General features: G+C 37.2%; 1 protein-coding gene across 2 annotated transcripts; it reads right to left on the bottom strand.

Moving 5' to 3' along the window:
- Nucleotides 1-8,624: 8,624 nt before the first annotated feature.
- On the bottom strand, nucleotides 8,625-12,801 carry LOC149532452 (FRIGIDA-like protein 4a). 2 transcript variants are annotated; one of them, XM_089803895.1, is made up of 5 exons: nucleotides 12,548-12,801; nucleotides 12,322-12,355; nucleotides 10,310-11,429; nucleotides 9,506-9,681; nucleotides 8,625-9,407 (listed from the first exon to the last, which is right to left on the bottom strand). In XM_089803895.1, the coding sequence occupies exons 3-5, from the start codon at nucleotides 11,394-11,396 to the stop codon at nucleotides 8,829-8,831; spliced, it is 1,842 nt and encodes a 613-aa protein (XP_089660021.1). In that variant the 5' UTR covers nucleotides 11,397-11,429; nucleotides 12,322-12,355; nucleotides 12,548-12,801; the 3' UTR covers nucleotides 8,625-8,828. The 2 variants fall into 2 exon arrangements, with proteins under 2 accessions (XP_089660021.1, XP_089660020.1); XM_089803894.1 differs by lacking the exon at nucleotides 12,548-12,801 and having other exon boundaries at nucleotides 12,322-12,479.
- Between the last annotated feature and the right edge of the window lie 4,629 nt (nucleotides 12,802-17,430).

Consider the following 17,430-nt stretch of genomic DNA (forward strand, 5'->3'; position numbering starts at 1 on the left):
GAGCGAATTGAAGAGCGATTTGACAATGAATTGAAGTGTGAAGAGAAGTTTGTGAAACACAAAGTTGTAGAAGCCCTAAATCGCATTTTTAAGGTAGTTTAAGTAGTTTGAATCCATTTTTTCAGTGTTTACAGTTACAGTTTCAATGGCTAGTCAAACCGTGTATGATGTAAGTGATAGACCATGATATGTGTTTAATAAATATCCATTTGTTTCATTTTTGGATGACCTATTGGGCGCATTTTCGCAAGTTCCAGAGAATGTGCTTCATGTTGACGATATCTGAAGCTATATTCACTGCAAGATAGAAAGTACTAATGATGATGATATTCATCAGGATTTGGGAAAAATGTGTAACAATGACCTAACCTTGAAGATTGAGTATAAACACCTAGATGGCTTAAATCTAGTGAAGTATATGTTTTATTCAGAGTTTGATAATCACGATTGGATTTAAATAATTCTGAGTAGGGTACATGATGATATGTTGTGGCTAGGTGATGCACAGATAGTTATTGACAATGACCTAATTCAAAGGGTCACAAGATTGAGTAATGAAGGTTGTAATCTTGTTAATGAAAAGAATGTTAGAAAGATGGTTGAGACAAACTTGAATACAAGGTTTGATAGAAGAAACATGAAGGTAGACTCCATTCAAGACAAAGGAATAGAGCTACTAAGCAAGATATTAGGGTACAAGTTCAACCATGGATCAAGGGTTAACTCAGTAGCAACTAGATTTTTGCATGCAGCTTATGTAGTGGCAATTCAAGGGAGAAAAGTTAATCTATGTGAGATTATCGTATTGCAATTGTTGGATAACATTGTAAAGTTGAAGAAGACAGAGCGCAATTTTTAGATTTGAGTCCCTACTGACTCATTTATTCTTTTATGCTACAAAGAAATTTCTCGGAATGACAAATTGGGATAACAACGAGTGCGCAATGAAGATAGTGATTCAATGCTACAGATCAAAGTTAGAGAATGTCAGAGATAATGACATAGACAAGATGATGAAGAGTTTTCAGATAGAAATGAAACATAGGTATAGAATACCTCCCTCGATGGTCGAGAAATGTAAGGATGAAATATACTTCATGGTGCAAACTGATAACACTTTGTATGAAAGCTATGATACCAAGGGTAAATTTCATAGAGCTCATGGGATATGAGATGAGCGCAGAGCTCATAGAAGGGCATGCACATATCATACTCCAGTCAGAGAAGTACACAGAGTGCCCTAGATGAGGAACTTATAAGGAGAAAATAATAATAGTTCAATCAAACCTACCCAACAAAGAGAGCAAGAAGAAAGTAGAGAAAGTAATTGATTCGATCCTTAAGGAATCAAAAATGACCCGAGAGGAATTCAATGAGGTTAAAGGCATAGCATTGGAGATGAAGGCAAGTGGACAATCTGAAGTGATAGCAGCAACTCCAACTATTGTTGCAAGACCTTTAGAAGGTGTAACCATTGCTAAACAGAGTGTGCAATTATCTTATGCCGCAGTTATGCAAGTGCAACCTAAAGGGACAAGAAGCAAGCAACCAAGAAGGCAGCGAGAGGTGGAAGTACCTTTTGTGTAGAGCAAATTAGAGAGATTGGTGAAGGTGAAGCAAGAGCCTGAACCATCACTAAAGAAAAGGGTTAAGAAAACCACCAATGGACCAAGAAAGAGGAGGAAGACAATGCAAATAAATGAATTTGAGAGTTCTGAGGATGAAGTTAGAGATAGGCCTGTAGTGGAAGATGCGTAGGAAGGCAAAACTGCAGGTGGAAAAAGAGCATGGAAACCAAAGGTAGACAACCTTAACATGTAGACAATAAATTATGATAATTTTGTCCAATTGAATAAGTATTATAACTTGTATAGTAATATGGATAGAAGGCAGTTAGAAAATGCCATAGTCAGAAATATGATCATAAGATATAAGAAATTTGAGAATATATAGAATAAGATAACATAAGATCTATATAATAGGCTTATACATAGAAAGAAAAGAGTATTGGAAGAGGATATGAACATGAGAATCACTATGATAAATAAATGGTGTGAAGTTGACTCTAAGGAGGATTTAGACAGAATTTTGAAGGGTGTTGAGCCCTTGTTGAGGAATAAAAGAAGACTAATTCTTCTGATGGCAGGCAATTACGAAGATGTTAGAAAAGAAACAGAGGATGCAATTGTAAAATACATGACCATAGTGCCAAAGGTAAGTGCACAGTCCAAACCTATGAGCCCAATTTATGTACAAGCAAGTACACCTTCCAGTGAAGAGGAAGAAGAAGAGGAGACACAACAGGCACTTTCACCACCGCATATTGTTATGGGTACTGAATCCACACAAGTGAATAGTGCGCACATAACTGTGGACACAAAAGAAAACCCATTTGCAGCCTATGGCCAAACTATTGTTGGTAATATTACAGCTTACTCCAGCTTAGATGATGATGGAGAAGAGGAGAAGAAGAAGAAAGAAGAGGAGTAGAAAAAGAAGAAGAAAAGAAGAGAAGAAGAAAGAAATAGAAAGGTTGGCAGAAGAAAAAAGAATAGAGGAAGAGAAAAAAAAGAAACTAGAAGAAGAGGAGAAAAAGAAAAAGGAAGAAGATGAGAAGAGAAAGGAATCAAAAAAGAAAAAGAAAGAAGAGGAGAAGAAAAAGGAAGATTCTAAACTTAAGCATAAGTGGAAGATTATAATGCAAGAATCAACATTCTTGCCCAATCTCAAACATGTGGAGTCAGAAATTGGGAAGTTAGTGTTCCAACATGAGGCTAACATACCTTATGTAGCCTCAACAATTTATATGTTGTAGTACCAGAATGTAGAAGATGGATACTATAACTGCAACAAATCAAGACTTCCAGTCAAAGGCCAAGGAGTTGGTGAAAACCTTTAATGAGGAATTCACAACTCTAGTGGAGGTAGCTTCAACGCAAGCACGAGTTAAACATGATGCAATACGATTTAATATAGTATGCACCAATGTGAGGAATGATCTGAAGGCACTTGATGGAAGCATCAAGAAACTGAGAAAGCACATTGATGAAGGAAAAATGTTGTATAGACAGTGTGTGCTGTCATACAAGTACCTGACTGAGTTTGAGAGCCAAATAAAGGGTAAGTTGAGTGAACTTGAAACAATCACTGTTAAGTTACAACTCCTAGAGACCAGTATTGAGGACTATGGAGCAGAAGTTGAGAATATACATGATGTAATCAGAGGCTTGGAGTCTAATAAGGAGAAGGCAACAAAGAGATTCTCTCGTCTTAGAGAAATTTTATCAACAAAGATCAACATTTTGCAGAGGCAATTGGAGGAATGTCTTGTAGCAAAGACTTCCTATGACAAATTTGTCTATACTGACTCAAACACAATTGAAGTGGCATCTTATGCACTATACGCACTAATTAGTATTTCAGATACAATGAAGGAGAATTGGAAGAAGGAACTGGGAAGACTGAACTTGTATATGTACATTGTTTTTCCAGAATATCGAGTTGCTCAACAACAGGCCACCCAATTTTTGTTGATACAATTTTTGACACGTTTGCCATTAATGTCAAAGGAGAAGTAATATGTAAAGGAAAATTGTATAATTGTAAGTTTGTATATTGTATATGTAAGGGGGAATACACTTATGTATCAATGTAAATTAGTGATAAGGAATGTAATGATCCATCAAAACATGAATAAAATTATTATGATTTAAAAGCAGTTTTGTGTAATTACTTTTATTTGTTTTTTTACTTTGTATGACATCATTTTGGGGCTTGGTCAATTTTCCCAAATGTTGTCATCAATGCCAAAAGGGAAAATTGTTGGCAATATGGTCAGATAGATGTCCTCGTGGTTGTCATTTATGGCAACATGTATTCAACATTTCATTTATGCATTTAGAGTTAGAAAATTGCCTAAGTGTTGGACAGTTTGCAGTAGTGCAGAGACATATGTCAAGTGTATGAACGACTCATTCAGAGTTAGAGCATGCGCAATTGAGGAAAGCTCTATGACAGTGTCATGATGACGTATGTCAATGTGCATATGTGTACAGATAGTACGACACAAGTTAGAGTTAAAATACCAATGCAAGTGTTTTACAGTACAGAACAGAGCATGATAGAGAATTGGATTGTACAATTTTAGGGATTATTTTGGTTACTAAATAATTACTAGGTCATGATGAGCCGACTATGTGGATATTATTTCATAGGTTGTTTTATATTATGCCAAGCGTGTGAAGACATGAAGACTAACTAAGCAAAGATTTGTAAATATGCAAGGTATAAGTAAAAATCTTATATTGCGCAATAAATGTGGTAGCATGATATGTGAACAATTGTGTGAACTATCTAAAAGATATGTGAGACTATGTGATGCAAGTCCTATGTAATGTGAGTTCTGATGTATGATCAGAAGATGTGTGAAGTACAACAGTGAGAAAGTATTGTATGTATATTTATTCTTGTGAAGAATTAAACTATATAATTACATATTAGGGTAGTGGACTTTTCTTGCATACATTGTATTTGTTCTACCAACTCCTAACAGGGTTGAAGCGACTCCTAACAAGATTGAGGCTTCTAATAAAGACTTGAAACACTATGTGTACTTCATAGTCCTAACAGGGTCAATATTTTTAACAAGATCATATTGTTTAGTGAAGCATCCAGTGGATATCATCCCCACCAAGGTTTTCTCTTGGCCAGGGTTTCCTTAGTTAACAAATAATGGTGTTATGAGTTCTCTATGTGCATAGTTATATTTACTGTTCAACATTGTTGGTTTACTTTCATATGCAAGGTATAAAGTAATTAACAATATTCAGTTGTGGGCAAAAGTCTATAGTATGTTGATTCATCTCCCATGCCCCACGCCCCACGCCCCAAACCCGCCGCACCCACCCAACACCTCACTACTATCTATTTCTAACAATAAATGATGCCAAATCACAGAAAGAGGAAGCAAAATAGAGGGAGATAATAAGGACAAAGGGGATGAGGTTGAAGAAATGCAACAAGTTTGGTGCCAATGGAGATTAAAGGCAAGGACAAGAACCTAGTGAGGAGCCACCTTTCAAAGGGCCATAACAAATGAAAGACCAATCCATGGAAGTGCATGCTAAGGAGCATGATTATCAACTACCCCTTCAAAAGAACAATCAATAAGCCAAGTAGAAACTAGGGAAGCCAAAACTGCAACCTTTCAATTGGAACCATATCATCATCTTTACAAGCACCGAACCTACATGGCTTCCAAAAGAATAAAGCCCCACAATTGGAACCATATCAACATCTTTACAAGCGCCAAACCTACATGGCTTCCAAAAGAATAAAGCCCCACAATCAATTGACATTCATCATATGACATCTAAAGAAATAGAATCCTAACATCACCCTAGTAACATTTTAATCAATTGTCAAACTACATAACCATAGTTTCTATTTATTCAAATCCAAAATTATCATAAAAAATGTTTTCAATTATTTCATAGTGAACCTAAATTATTTATCTAGACCAATTGTTTTCTATCGCTTTAAATATTTTTAAAAGCTCCATATTCATGTAAAAATGATTATTTTTCTCAGTTAAGGCAGAAATTTGTTTTAATTCACCGTCGAGATCGAAAGACAAGTTATCCGTTCAACCTCATAGCCATGTATTTTTTCGATGCCTACATAGGTGATCAGTACAATGCAACTAGGTACCAATGAGAAGTCGATGGTGCTCCCAACCGCTGCCATTTCAGGCAGATTCACTTTGTATTCCTAAATTGAGTACTACGGAATCACGGACATGCACTACAAAGAAAAATCTATTGTTTGGCCACATTTCAAAAGTAACTCCATTGGTTGCAGGTTGTCCTACGCATGTGACTACATCATATAATCTTCTGCAGTACCATCTCAACCACACCTCGCACCTTGAATGATACAGTTATTCCCTCGGCACAACAAATGCACGGGGCATATCCTTCTGCCTACTCTATTTTGTTCCCTTGAAACTAGTTTCTTGTCCATTACTATTTCTGGTCTTGGAATCTTGTTGCACAATGCATGACCTGATGCTGATTCTATTTAGTTGTACAGCGCATGAATATCAGCGAAATGGTTTTCACCTTTGGGATTCTTTAGAGAGGATAGAAAAAAAAAATTAACAGTTCACTAACTTTGCGGGACTGTTAGGAGACTAACGGCCGTTTTATCATATTGTGACAGTGTTAACCACCAATAACTGTCTGATGTCACTTCTCATATTCTGACATAATTAACCACGCCAAAAATAGTTGTGTCATGCACAATAACAAATTAATTAAGTGACATGCCAGTTAGGCGAGGCAATGTAAGGGACCAAACAATTGCTAGAAGATGTGAGCTGGATCATAAAAATACAACAATTCAAAGACATACAACAGTGGGGTCCCATCTATGTATCCAAGTTCCCTCAAAATGGTAAATGACAGTCCAGTAACAAGTGTAAGTACCTGGAGATCACCCCCACACCCAGCAGCAACCAAAGCTCTTGAGGCTTGGTTTCAACACCAACTGGAATCAACCGAGTGCAAAACTCTGGTAAAGCTGATGAAGGTTATTCAAACTAGAAGAATTAGTTTCAAGTTTTTAAAAAAATTTGGAAACAACAAATAACTTTTAGTCCATTAATATAGACTCAAATATTGTTTGCTGAAATCATACCAATTCTAAATGCAAAACCCACGTAATTGAATTGTCAACCTCTAAAATAATGTAATACACAACAAATAGCTTGCAGTCAACTAATATAAACAAATACTGTTTGCTGAGATAATTCCAATTGTGTGCAAAACCCACGTAATAGAAAAGCCAACCTCAGAAATAATGTAACATCCTTCACCATGATAATTCTCCCAAATGAAATTAAGCACCCATCATTTCTTATAACACTCAATATCACAATAAGGATAGTACCAATGAGGCAATAGAATTTTATTCCTATTCACATATATTAACAAAATTGTCCAAGATTTTCAGTAAGCTCAATACTTGAAGAGAATACAACTATGTGCAGTATTAAATGTTTTCTGTTTCAATACTAGTAACTCAACATACCTGGAGCTTCTGAATTCATTATATTTTAATTTGTCATTCTCCTCGATATAGATCAAAACTGAGAGCAAAATGCTGAAAATTATCCTAATGGAGTGTTTCACTTCTGACACAATGTGCATCATTCTGAATTCTAAACTAATTTGCAGAGTGGGAAGTGAAGGGTGGTTTCATGCTATTGCTCACCAAATTACTACCAATGAGAAAACAAGTTTTCATACAAATGTTTACAGATAATTTTCTAATAAAATGAATCAGCCCAAGCTTCTAAATTTCATTTTGTTACAAGCTAGAGTTGCCATTGCACCAAAAGATCGACCTGTTAATGGCCGATACAACCACTAGACTTATAGAACATAGGAGGGGTTAAGCGATGTCATGAATCTCGAAGGGGAAGTCTGTCGGTTAGTCCAACAATTCCCCCCTCAGCGTTACCTGAGGAGATTCGAACCTGTGACCAAGCTCTGATACTACTTGTTACAAGCTAGAGTCGTTGTTGCACTAAAAGATCGACCTGTTAATGCCCAATACAACCACTAGACTTATAGAATACAAGAGGCGGTTAAGCCATGTCACGAATCTCAAAGGGGAAGGCTGGCGGTTAGTCCAACACATCTAGAAATAGAGATACAACCAAAATTTGCCCAAGCACATATATTGGTCATGAAATTTTATCATACAAACAAAACTAGTGAATCCCAAAAACTTCCCACACAAATAGAAATGTCTTGTTAGGTTGATAGCCACTCAGTCTGAGAAGGCATAATGAAAACGAACATCAAACTCTCTCCTCACCCTAACAAGGACCAATAATGGAAAAAACTCTCTTATACATCAAGTTCTCAAATTTTCATCAGAAAGATATTCCCCATCCCACATTCTTGCAGTTATGGAAGTTAAAAGCAGTTAAGCATGTAGGAAGTTGTAAGTTCTGATGTGTTAATTTAAAAAACTTCAACAACTATTTCCACCTAAACAAGGAACAATAATGAAAAAGAAATCCAAACCCTCTTTTCACCCTAAACAAGAACCAATAATGCAAAATATCTCCTTATGCATATCATGTTTTCAAAAATTCATCCAAAAGATGTTCCTTATTCCACTTCTTGTGCATACTAGTATAGAAGTTTTAAGCAGTTAAGCATGTATGAACCTCCCAAAATTTGTTCAACGCAATATAGTTTACAGAAAGAAAATAATCATTTATTGTAATAGTAATATTCACAAAGGAAAGACATTATTATTAACCAGAATGAATTAATAATATGGAAACTGCAAGAGAACCTTAATTTATTCAATGCAATAGTTTTAAGAAAAAAACACTGTTAATTAAACTAACCCTTTAATGTCATATCCAAAAAGGAAAGACATTGATATATACCCAAATGAAGTAATAACAACAAGATTGCAAGACACCCCTAAAATAAATTCTCTTTCAAAAACAAACATAAATTCGAATTCATGATGTAAACACTTAACTATTAAAAACAGGTAAAATGTACACAATAATGTAGATGAATAGTAAAGTACCTTGAAGCTAATAAAATACTGTTCAGATCCTTCATAATGCAAACATTTTTCTAAACAAAATTTCATTCGTTGGAATGAACTCACTTAAAAGCTGAAATTCATTATTGATTCTTACGGGTATGTGGCATTGGAATTTATCTTCCATAAGCTAAAGGTTTTTGAGAACATTAATTCATAGCCTGCTTTCCAAAAAGATAAAAAAGCAAAGCTACCTAATGGATAAATGAAGACTGGTAAGCTGAAGGGGGAGGAGGCAGGCCACTGCCAAAATGATGGCTATAGTTAGTAGAGGAATTGTAAGAACCGGTGCCCAACAAGGAAGGACCCATATTATCTGAGGGATACATGTAAGACCTTGAGAGAGAAACCGGACTCCTATTTCCAATGCCATAGGCTGAACTGTAGATTCCTTGGCCTGCTCTGTCATAAGGACTCTGACCTTGTAGGTTGTAGGATGCAACACCTGGGGCTGCACCAGAATACTGGACTCTATCCATGGGTCTATAGAAGCCCCTGTCTGCAGTGTTAGATGCAGCATACAAAGCTGGAGATCTTTCAGCTGCACTTAGAGGAGGAGCCACATAAGCACCAACATTTCCTCCATTAGCACGAGGGCGTTTAGGCTGAGACTTAACAGCACCTGCAGACCTTTTCCTGTCTGCCTTGGCTTTCTCTAGCTGAGCTACACGTTTTTGAAGGCTGTCAGGTGAGTACTGAGATTCAAGTTTGTGTTCCTCAATGCACTTGATTACCGCCCTATAAGCTGAAAGCTCCTTCGTGTTTGCTTCATTCTGCAGTGACATGTGATTATATTAGTAAAAAGGACAAATCAAAAACAATATATTTAATAGTATAGCTTCTATCGTATAGCAACAAAGACAAAACATACCTGTGCAGCGGTAGAGTTATTCCCACTTTTTATACTTGCCTGGGAGGCTTTTTTGGCATCCTTCAGATATTCCTTCAACAAAGGAACAGGTGGGAACTTTTCTGTCAAATCAAATGCAAAAGAAAAATTAACTGCTTCAATTTGCTTTCCGCTGTTGACTAGGGTTTCCACAAGATCTGCATTAAACAGTTTAATATGTGTCATAAGTCTCAAAAGGTGATGTATGTGGAATGAGAAGTGCTGAAAAAATAGAGAACAAAAACCCCTGAGCCTGCAAAACAATTTCTCAGCATGAGTCTTAAGTGGTAGCAATGATCAACTTCAACTAAAAAGCCCCTTCATATAATGTACGACAACGGAAATTATAAAACTCTCCCCACTCAGGTTATTCTTCTAACCAAATTAGAGTTCTTTCTGATATTTTTAAATAATCCATAATGCAGAAAACCAGCATGACAATAGTAGAGAGTTGAGACTTCAATGACTGTACCAAGAACTATAGTGTAGTCAGTAGTAGAAATATAACCACCAAGCTTGTCAAGTTCAAGCTTTCACACAACCTGTGTCTATAATAAAACTACCTAAAAGAGGTAATTTCCCAAAAAAAAATCCAATGGTTGGGCCAGAAAAATACAAGCCAAGTAGATATAACGCAAGGAATTCAGATTTTTAAAGTGGTTAAAAGACAAAAAGAATCAAATATGTGCTACATACTGAAGAGATGGCAAAAATCATGCTACCAAAGGAGGGAAAGACCAATGATATTGCTGTTCTGGCCAATCTTAAAGGATATCATCAACCAACCTGGCATTTTTGATGCAAGTCCAAGGGAACGACAGAGTTCAGGAGTCTGCCGCCGCCGTGCAACTGCAAGAACAAGCTTGCAAAGATCATCCTGGTTAAACTCTGATGCTATTCCAAAAGTCGCCAAAAGCTGCAAAAATGCTTGAGCCTCCAAAGAATTTCCATTGGCAGCATCTCCCTCAAGGTCTATCTTAGACTTCCATTCATCCGCAATCCTTTTTGCTTGCTCCTTTATATTTGAGGGCACAACTGGATGTTCAACACCCAAAACAGGATCTGCCAGAATAGTAACAAGGGATTCCAACAATAATATACAGGCACGTCGTTGTGCTGGAAGCCCAGACTCCTTTTTATCTCCTTGGTTACCAGGTAACTTCGGTTCAGGTGGATAAAAGCCCTCCAAGGATTCCAATACTAACCTTGATGGGTCGATGGCAGAATTTAATGAAGAGGGAACCTCGCTTCGGAGTCCAGCTGCATCTTTTCTATGCTCCACAATGTACTTAACAAGGCCCATAGAATCCATTGATTCACACAAGGTTTTCAACTCAGAGCGAACCTGAGCCTGTGCTTTAGCCTCTGATTTCGATTTGGTACTAGACCCAGCCTCTTTATTGTTATTAACCTCTGTTCTATCATCAGCAGATGGAGCATCTGGGTTTACACGACCATTTGCTTTTTCTTTGTCTGATTGTTTTTTACCATCTTCATCTGTAGTCTGCTTTTCAGCTCCATCACATAACTCTTCCTTCAATTTCTCTTCCTTCAATTTCTGTCGCTCTTCAAAAATTGCAGCAAGGGCAGCGTCCTTCTGTTCCTGGACACGAGCTAATGAGGCCTGCTCTTTGGCAGCAATAGACTGCTCACGTTTATCCAAAACGTCTTGGGCTTCCTTTGTCTTGACCTCAAAAGCTTTTTCTCTCTCTTCCAAATCCTCGAGCTTCTTCTGAACATTCATCTCAAGTGAAGCAAAATGCTCCTCTAATTCCTTCCATTGAATTGTACACTTAGTTAAAGTTTCTCTGTGCTCATCTAGATCCACAAATGCCTTCTGCAATCGCTCTTTCTTTGAATCCAGCTCCTCCATGACTGTAAAAACCCCACAATTTCTTCAATCGATCTGCATTCAGATGACACACGCCACCAAAAATAAATGATTGATGAAAAGCCGATACCGTATCAATAGTCGCTACCCTCTTTTTACTGCATCCTAAATTAATTCGTAGATTGAGAATAAAATCAATAAAACAAAGTCCACTGGCAAAGCTCCTCCCTAAAGCTTAAACAGACCAGAAAAGCTAACAACCGAGTCTGTGATTCAGAGTGTAATGAATCAACGTCATTGTGAAAAGATTTGTTTTCAAAAAAGCCAAGGTCGAGAAGCACTCACCAGAAAACAAGTCCTGAAACCTACGAAGTCCCTATATTTGTTTCAAAAGGCAAAATCTGAATCTCAAAAATTACGAAGTTGCATCAAACCCAAACCTTCATCTGAAACCCTAGAGCCCTGGGCCGTTTAAGCCCCAATTTTGTAGTTGCATAATGCACAATATTAATTGAAATGAAACTGATCAACCTAAGACCCACAGCCCTAATTTTGGATTATTGCCAGCTAAAAATGAAGACTAAGCCTCAAAACAATGACTTCGAATACCTGAAATCCCACCCTACTCAAAAAAAATGTTTCAGGTGCATAGCACCAAATTTACCCTAAAGTTCACAAAACATTGCGTCTACCACACATTACTAAATCCTGAGGTACAACATATAAACTTTTTATAAACAAAATCGAATTTTGATGTGCACAAACCGGCAAAACCAACATTTTTTTAATCTCGCGACAAAGGAAAAAAACATCCACAGCATACATCGCAGTGAACCAACAAAAGTCAATCAAATATAAAGCATTCTAAATACATATTTCAGCTTGAAAAAGCGGCGGAAGCCTAAAATTAAAACTAGAAGAACAAGAAATCCCCAATTATCTATTCTGAAGAGGATCCAAATCATACCTCGCAGTGTGGAGAATGTCTTCCGAATCTTTACCTGATCAAAATGTAGAAAAAAGTATGAATATTATGTTAATAGGGGATATGCTCCTGGAGATGGGTCTATTTCAAACTGAGAGCGAATGAAAAAGAAAAGAATCTGAGTAAGCAAACCCTAGTGTGATCCAGGGAAATAACAGATAATGATAATATAATGAGATGAGATGAGATGTGGGCAGATGCAGCGTACGATATATCGTACGGCTGAGATAAGATGAGATGTGTGCACTGTGGAGTGGGGAGAGCTCAGCTTCCACCGCCTTCCCGACCAAATCTGGACCCGCTAATATTTCGCCTTTATCATTTCAGCGCTATTTTTTTTAATTCACCATCTACAGCGAGAATCTGGAAAGCCCTTTCCTTCATCTATACGTAATTCAAGCATTCATAATTCATTGTATTTATTCGTCTTATAATCAGAATTATAAATTTATCTCGATCAATGAACCTCAAGAACATTTTATAGACCTATGACTATTGTTAGGGGAGAATACCTTTGTCCAAGCATAATCTAAGAGAAACACAAATTAAATTAGGGATAGGGATGTTCAAAGATAAATAAATTTCATAAAGGACAGTAGATTTGTTAGTGCTTCTATTTTTTCCTTTACAAATAATATTTTCTTATTTGTGGAGTGTTTCAGTGCATAGTAGTCGATTTGTCATTCTTGAAAGGAAGAGATTTCAATAGGTAGTTAGCCTATAGTAGCACCTTAATTTACTAGAGCTCTTTTGAGCTTGGAATATCAAATTAAAAAGAAGTAATTAACTATTTGTGTAAACTAAAGATGTCAAATAATAAAGGAACATAAAGTGATAAAAATGTTTTGACTACAAAGATTGAAATCTATTGATAGGCTATGTGCTTTCTCTATCTAGTATGCATGCAAGAGCCTAGGATGTCTGAGCGAGTCTACGTACATATGAGACACAAAAGTTCCACCAAAGAAGTATAAGGTCATCTAGATGCATACACATAATGCTAAATGTGACAAGAGTAACAGTCGAGAATATAAAACTAACTAGATCATGACTAAGTAAAAGCAAAGGATGAAAAGGTATTCTAAAAAATAGTCCAACAATTAAAGCCTCTAGCAACTACTCTAGTCTCCTCCAAACATATACAAATGACAAGTAAAGATGAAATGTTGGTGTTGTGATTTAGAGATTTGTCATAGTCAGACCCTCATTTTGATGTGTCCACCTCTGTAACTAGCCAAGATAGATATGTCAACAAAAACAATAATAGATGAATAATGAAGAAGTTATACAAATATGATTATATATAAAGATAAGTAAAAAAAATCAAATAAGATGGAAAGAATTGCATTTGAACACCAAGAAGTTAAAGCCCGTTGGAGAGAAGGCAAGTGTGGGCACTTCAAAGGGATTTGGATCTTCAATAGTGACAATAATACAACAATTCAATGGAAATTTGATAGATGGGGAGTGAAAGAAGCTCGGATGAAATTGTCAAATTGTAACAGTATTCATGAAGTTGTAAGGATGACCAAGAAGGTAAAAAATGGTGTGAACAAGGACAATAAAGGGAATTGGAAGCATCCCAATGTCCAAAAATAGCAAGCGTAATGCTCCAATGTGATGCAAGAGCATCTTGGGTTCGCTTGCAATCCTGCATATTTGAGAGGGATTTTGGTTAATGTTTATGGAGCTTGGTGAATACTAGTGCTCGGCATACATTGGGAGCTCGGCATGGTCTTGGGAGCTCGGCATGGTCTTGGGAGCTTAGCATAGTCTGGGAGCTCAGCATGTTCTTTGGTTGCTCGGCATAGTCTTTGGAACTCGGCATGGTCTAGGGAACTCGGCATGGTCTATGGAGCTTAGCATGGTCTTTGGTTGCTCAACATGGTCTAGGAATTTGGTGTCTATTTTAGGCTGTATAACTAATTTTCCACAATGAGTTAAAGGATGAAAATTTTAGGGATTGAAGAGGGCCTAGATTTCTACCTACAGTTGGAAGCTCGAGTTCTAATTCATTTGAAGCTAGGAGATATCATGATTTTGCTAACACATCGATTTTGGGAATTTGATTGTTGTTGTTGGCTGCCTTGTGGCATTTAATTTATGTATTTGTATTCAATTTGTGTTCTTGGCCAAATTTTGGCTTAGATTGGTATAAGTAGGGGTTGGGGGGGGAGTCTTTAGTCATTATTCATCCATGGTGGAGAAGTGGAGGAGCTTGGAAGAGCGAACTTTGAGAAGGGCTAGTAGTTGTGGCTTGGAAAACAAGGAGGTTGCTTGGAGGCTTGCGAGCACAAGTTGAGATCTTCCTTGGGGGTTTCTACCAGAGCGTGAATCTGGACTAGCTCGGGTTTGTTTGGATCTCAAGGGATCTTGTAGAACTATTACTTGCTTTGTATTTGGCCATAACCAGGAAGGCCTTACAACCTAGCACATTGCATGTAATTAGTTATATTTTATGAATATATCATTGTGATTTGGTATTAGATCTTGTGTTATTGCTTCTTGTTATTGTGTTGCATGGTTGTATAGTTGGAGACTAGGACATCTCCTTTGGGGATACTCCTGCCTTGCACTGCGTCAGGTGGTATCAGAGCAAAGGTTGTTCCTGAGTGTGTGGAAAGATTGCCGAAGTTGAGGCAGTTTGCACCAGGACTTGGGTTGAAGAGGTAGATTTTGTTGGTGGATTTGTTGCTTAGGGTTTACTAAAATTTTGGAAGATGCCTCCCAAAAGATTGGACCCTAGGGAAATTGTTGATCTTACTGATGTTGTAGAAGAACAAATTTCACATAAAGTTAAAGAAAATATCATATCTGAGTTTGAGAATGTTAGAGCAGAGATGGCATCAATGAAGAGTGACATGATTACTGAAATTATGAATGTTTTAGGTGGTGTACCTAGGCATGTGGGTATTGAAGTGGTTATGAGAAAGTTGCTAAAGACTTTGAAGTTACTGGATTTGGTGGTGAGGATAGATCTAATCATGTGGAGAGACCTATTGGAATTAGGGTTGGTCAATTTGCTTGACCTGGATCTCAGTTGAAGCTAAAGCATAAGATGGAGGTTTCTAATTTTTCAGGCACTTTGAATCCTAAAGACCTGATTGATTGGATTATGTTAGGATAAACCACGGACAGAAATAAAAACTACATGCAAATATAAACAATAACAGAAAAATAATACATCATACAAAAATGAACACAAGGCACCAAGATTTAATGTGGTTCACCCAATCTCTGGGCTACATCCACCAAACAGCAAGTCCGATCTTATTACAATCCAGTGATTACAACCTGATTACAGTCTGTAATCCCTTACAGCTCAATACTGCCATAAGAAGCAATTTTGCATCACAACATAATGAAAAAATACCTAACCCTAAACCCTTTTATACAAGTATTTTATCCATTTTAGGGTTATAACATGTTGGCCATATGTCAACCATAATATGTCGGCTACAATGTCGACCACGGCAACAGTACTTTCTTGATCAGTCACCACAATCTAACAATCTCCCACTTGGGGACTGATTAGGCTCCACACTAAACAACAATCTCCCACTTGGAGACTAATCCTATAGCAATACCACTACCACATGGGGCTCCCACTGGATCAAACCACCCTAGACTCTACTGTTCTTTTATTCATGTTCAGTCTAAAAGACCAATCAAAGCTGAAGAGGAGTTTAGCTTCTCCCTTGTTACAACCTTTGTCAACATATCTGTTGGATTGTCATTTGTACAGACCTTCTCCAGCTTTAACTGTCCATCCTCCAAAACTGACCAAATGAAATGGTACCGCAACTGTATGTGTTTGGTCTTAGAATGCAGAGCTGAATTCTTTGCAAGATGAATGACACTCTGACTATTTGTGAACAAATAATTATCCTTCTGAGGATGTCCCAATTCTTCCAAGAAGAACTGAAGCCATATCATCTACTTGGTTGCCTCTGTAGCAGCAACATACTCTGCCTCTGTAGTGGATAGAGCATTAATCTTCTGTAACCTAGAAACCCAGCTCATGGCTGCCCCACCAATAGTAAAGACATAACCTATGGTACTCCGCCTGGTATCAATATCCCTTGCCAAATCTAGGTCAACATAGCCCTGCAAATCAGTAGTAGAGCCCCCAAAGTGTAAACACTTATTGGATGTTCCTCTCAAATATCTGAGAATCCACTTGACAGCATTCCAATGCTCAAAACCTGGGTGACTCATATACCTATTAACGACTCCCGCTGCATGTGCAATATCTAGCCTAGTGCATACCATAGCATACATCAAGCTTCCTACAGCTAAAGCATAGGGTACCTTGGACATCTTATCCTCCTCTTCTCGTGTCTTAGGACACATCTCCTTAGTCAACTTCAAATGACCAGGTAAAGGTGTGTTGATAGCTTTAGCATTCTCCATAGAGAAACGTTGCAACACCTTCTCAACATAATCACCCTGAGATAGCGTTAAGGTTCTGTTCTTCCCATCTCTACAAATCTTCATACCAAGGATTTTTTTTGCAGCTCCCAAATCCTTCATAGAAAATGCATGTGCTAACTGGCATTTTAGCCCCTTAATATGATCCATGTTAGACCCAGCTACAAGCATATCATCAACATATAAACATAAAATAATGTAGCTATCATCATCCAACCTCTTAAACTAAATACAGTAATCTGAATGACACCTATTATATCCATGCTCAAGAATAAAACTGTCAAATTTTAGATACCATTGCCGAGGTGCTTGCTTCAAGCCATATAATCTTTTCTTCAATTTGCACACTAAGTTCTACTTACCTTTGACCTCAAATCCCCGTGGCTGAGCCATATATATTTCTTCATCCAAATCACCATGAAGGAAGGTTGTTTTAACATCCAGCTGCTCTAAATGCAAATCTTCAGTAGCCACAAGACTTAAAACGGTACGGATAGAAGTCATTTTAACAACAGGAAAAAATATCTTATCAAAATCAATTCACTTTTTCTATGCAAATCCTTTTACAACTAACCTGGCCTTAAATCTTTTCTTACCTCCTTCCTCTTCTTTCAACCTGTAAACCCACTTATTCTGTAAAGCCTTTTTACTTGCAGGTAA

Source organism: Cupressus sempervirens, chromosome 10, assembly GCF_028749045.1.
Source record: "Cupressus sempervirens isolate cs-2001-9-10 chromosome 10, ASM2874904v1, whole genome shotgun sequence".
Lineage (NCBI taxonomy): Eukaryota > Viridiplantae > Streptophyta > Pinopsida > Cupressales > Cupressaceae > Cupressus > Cupressus sempervirens.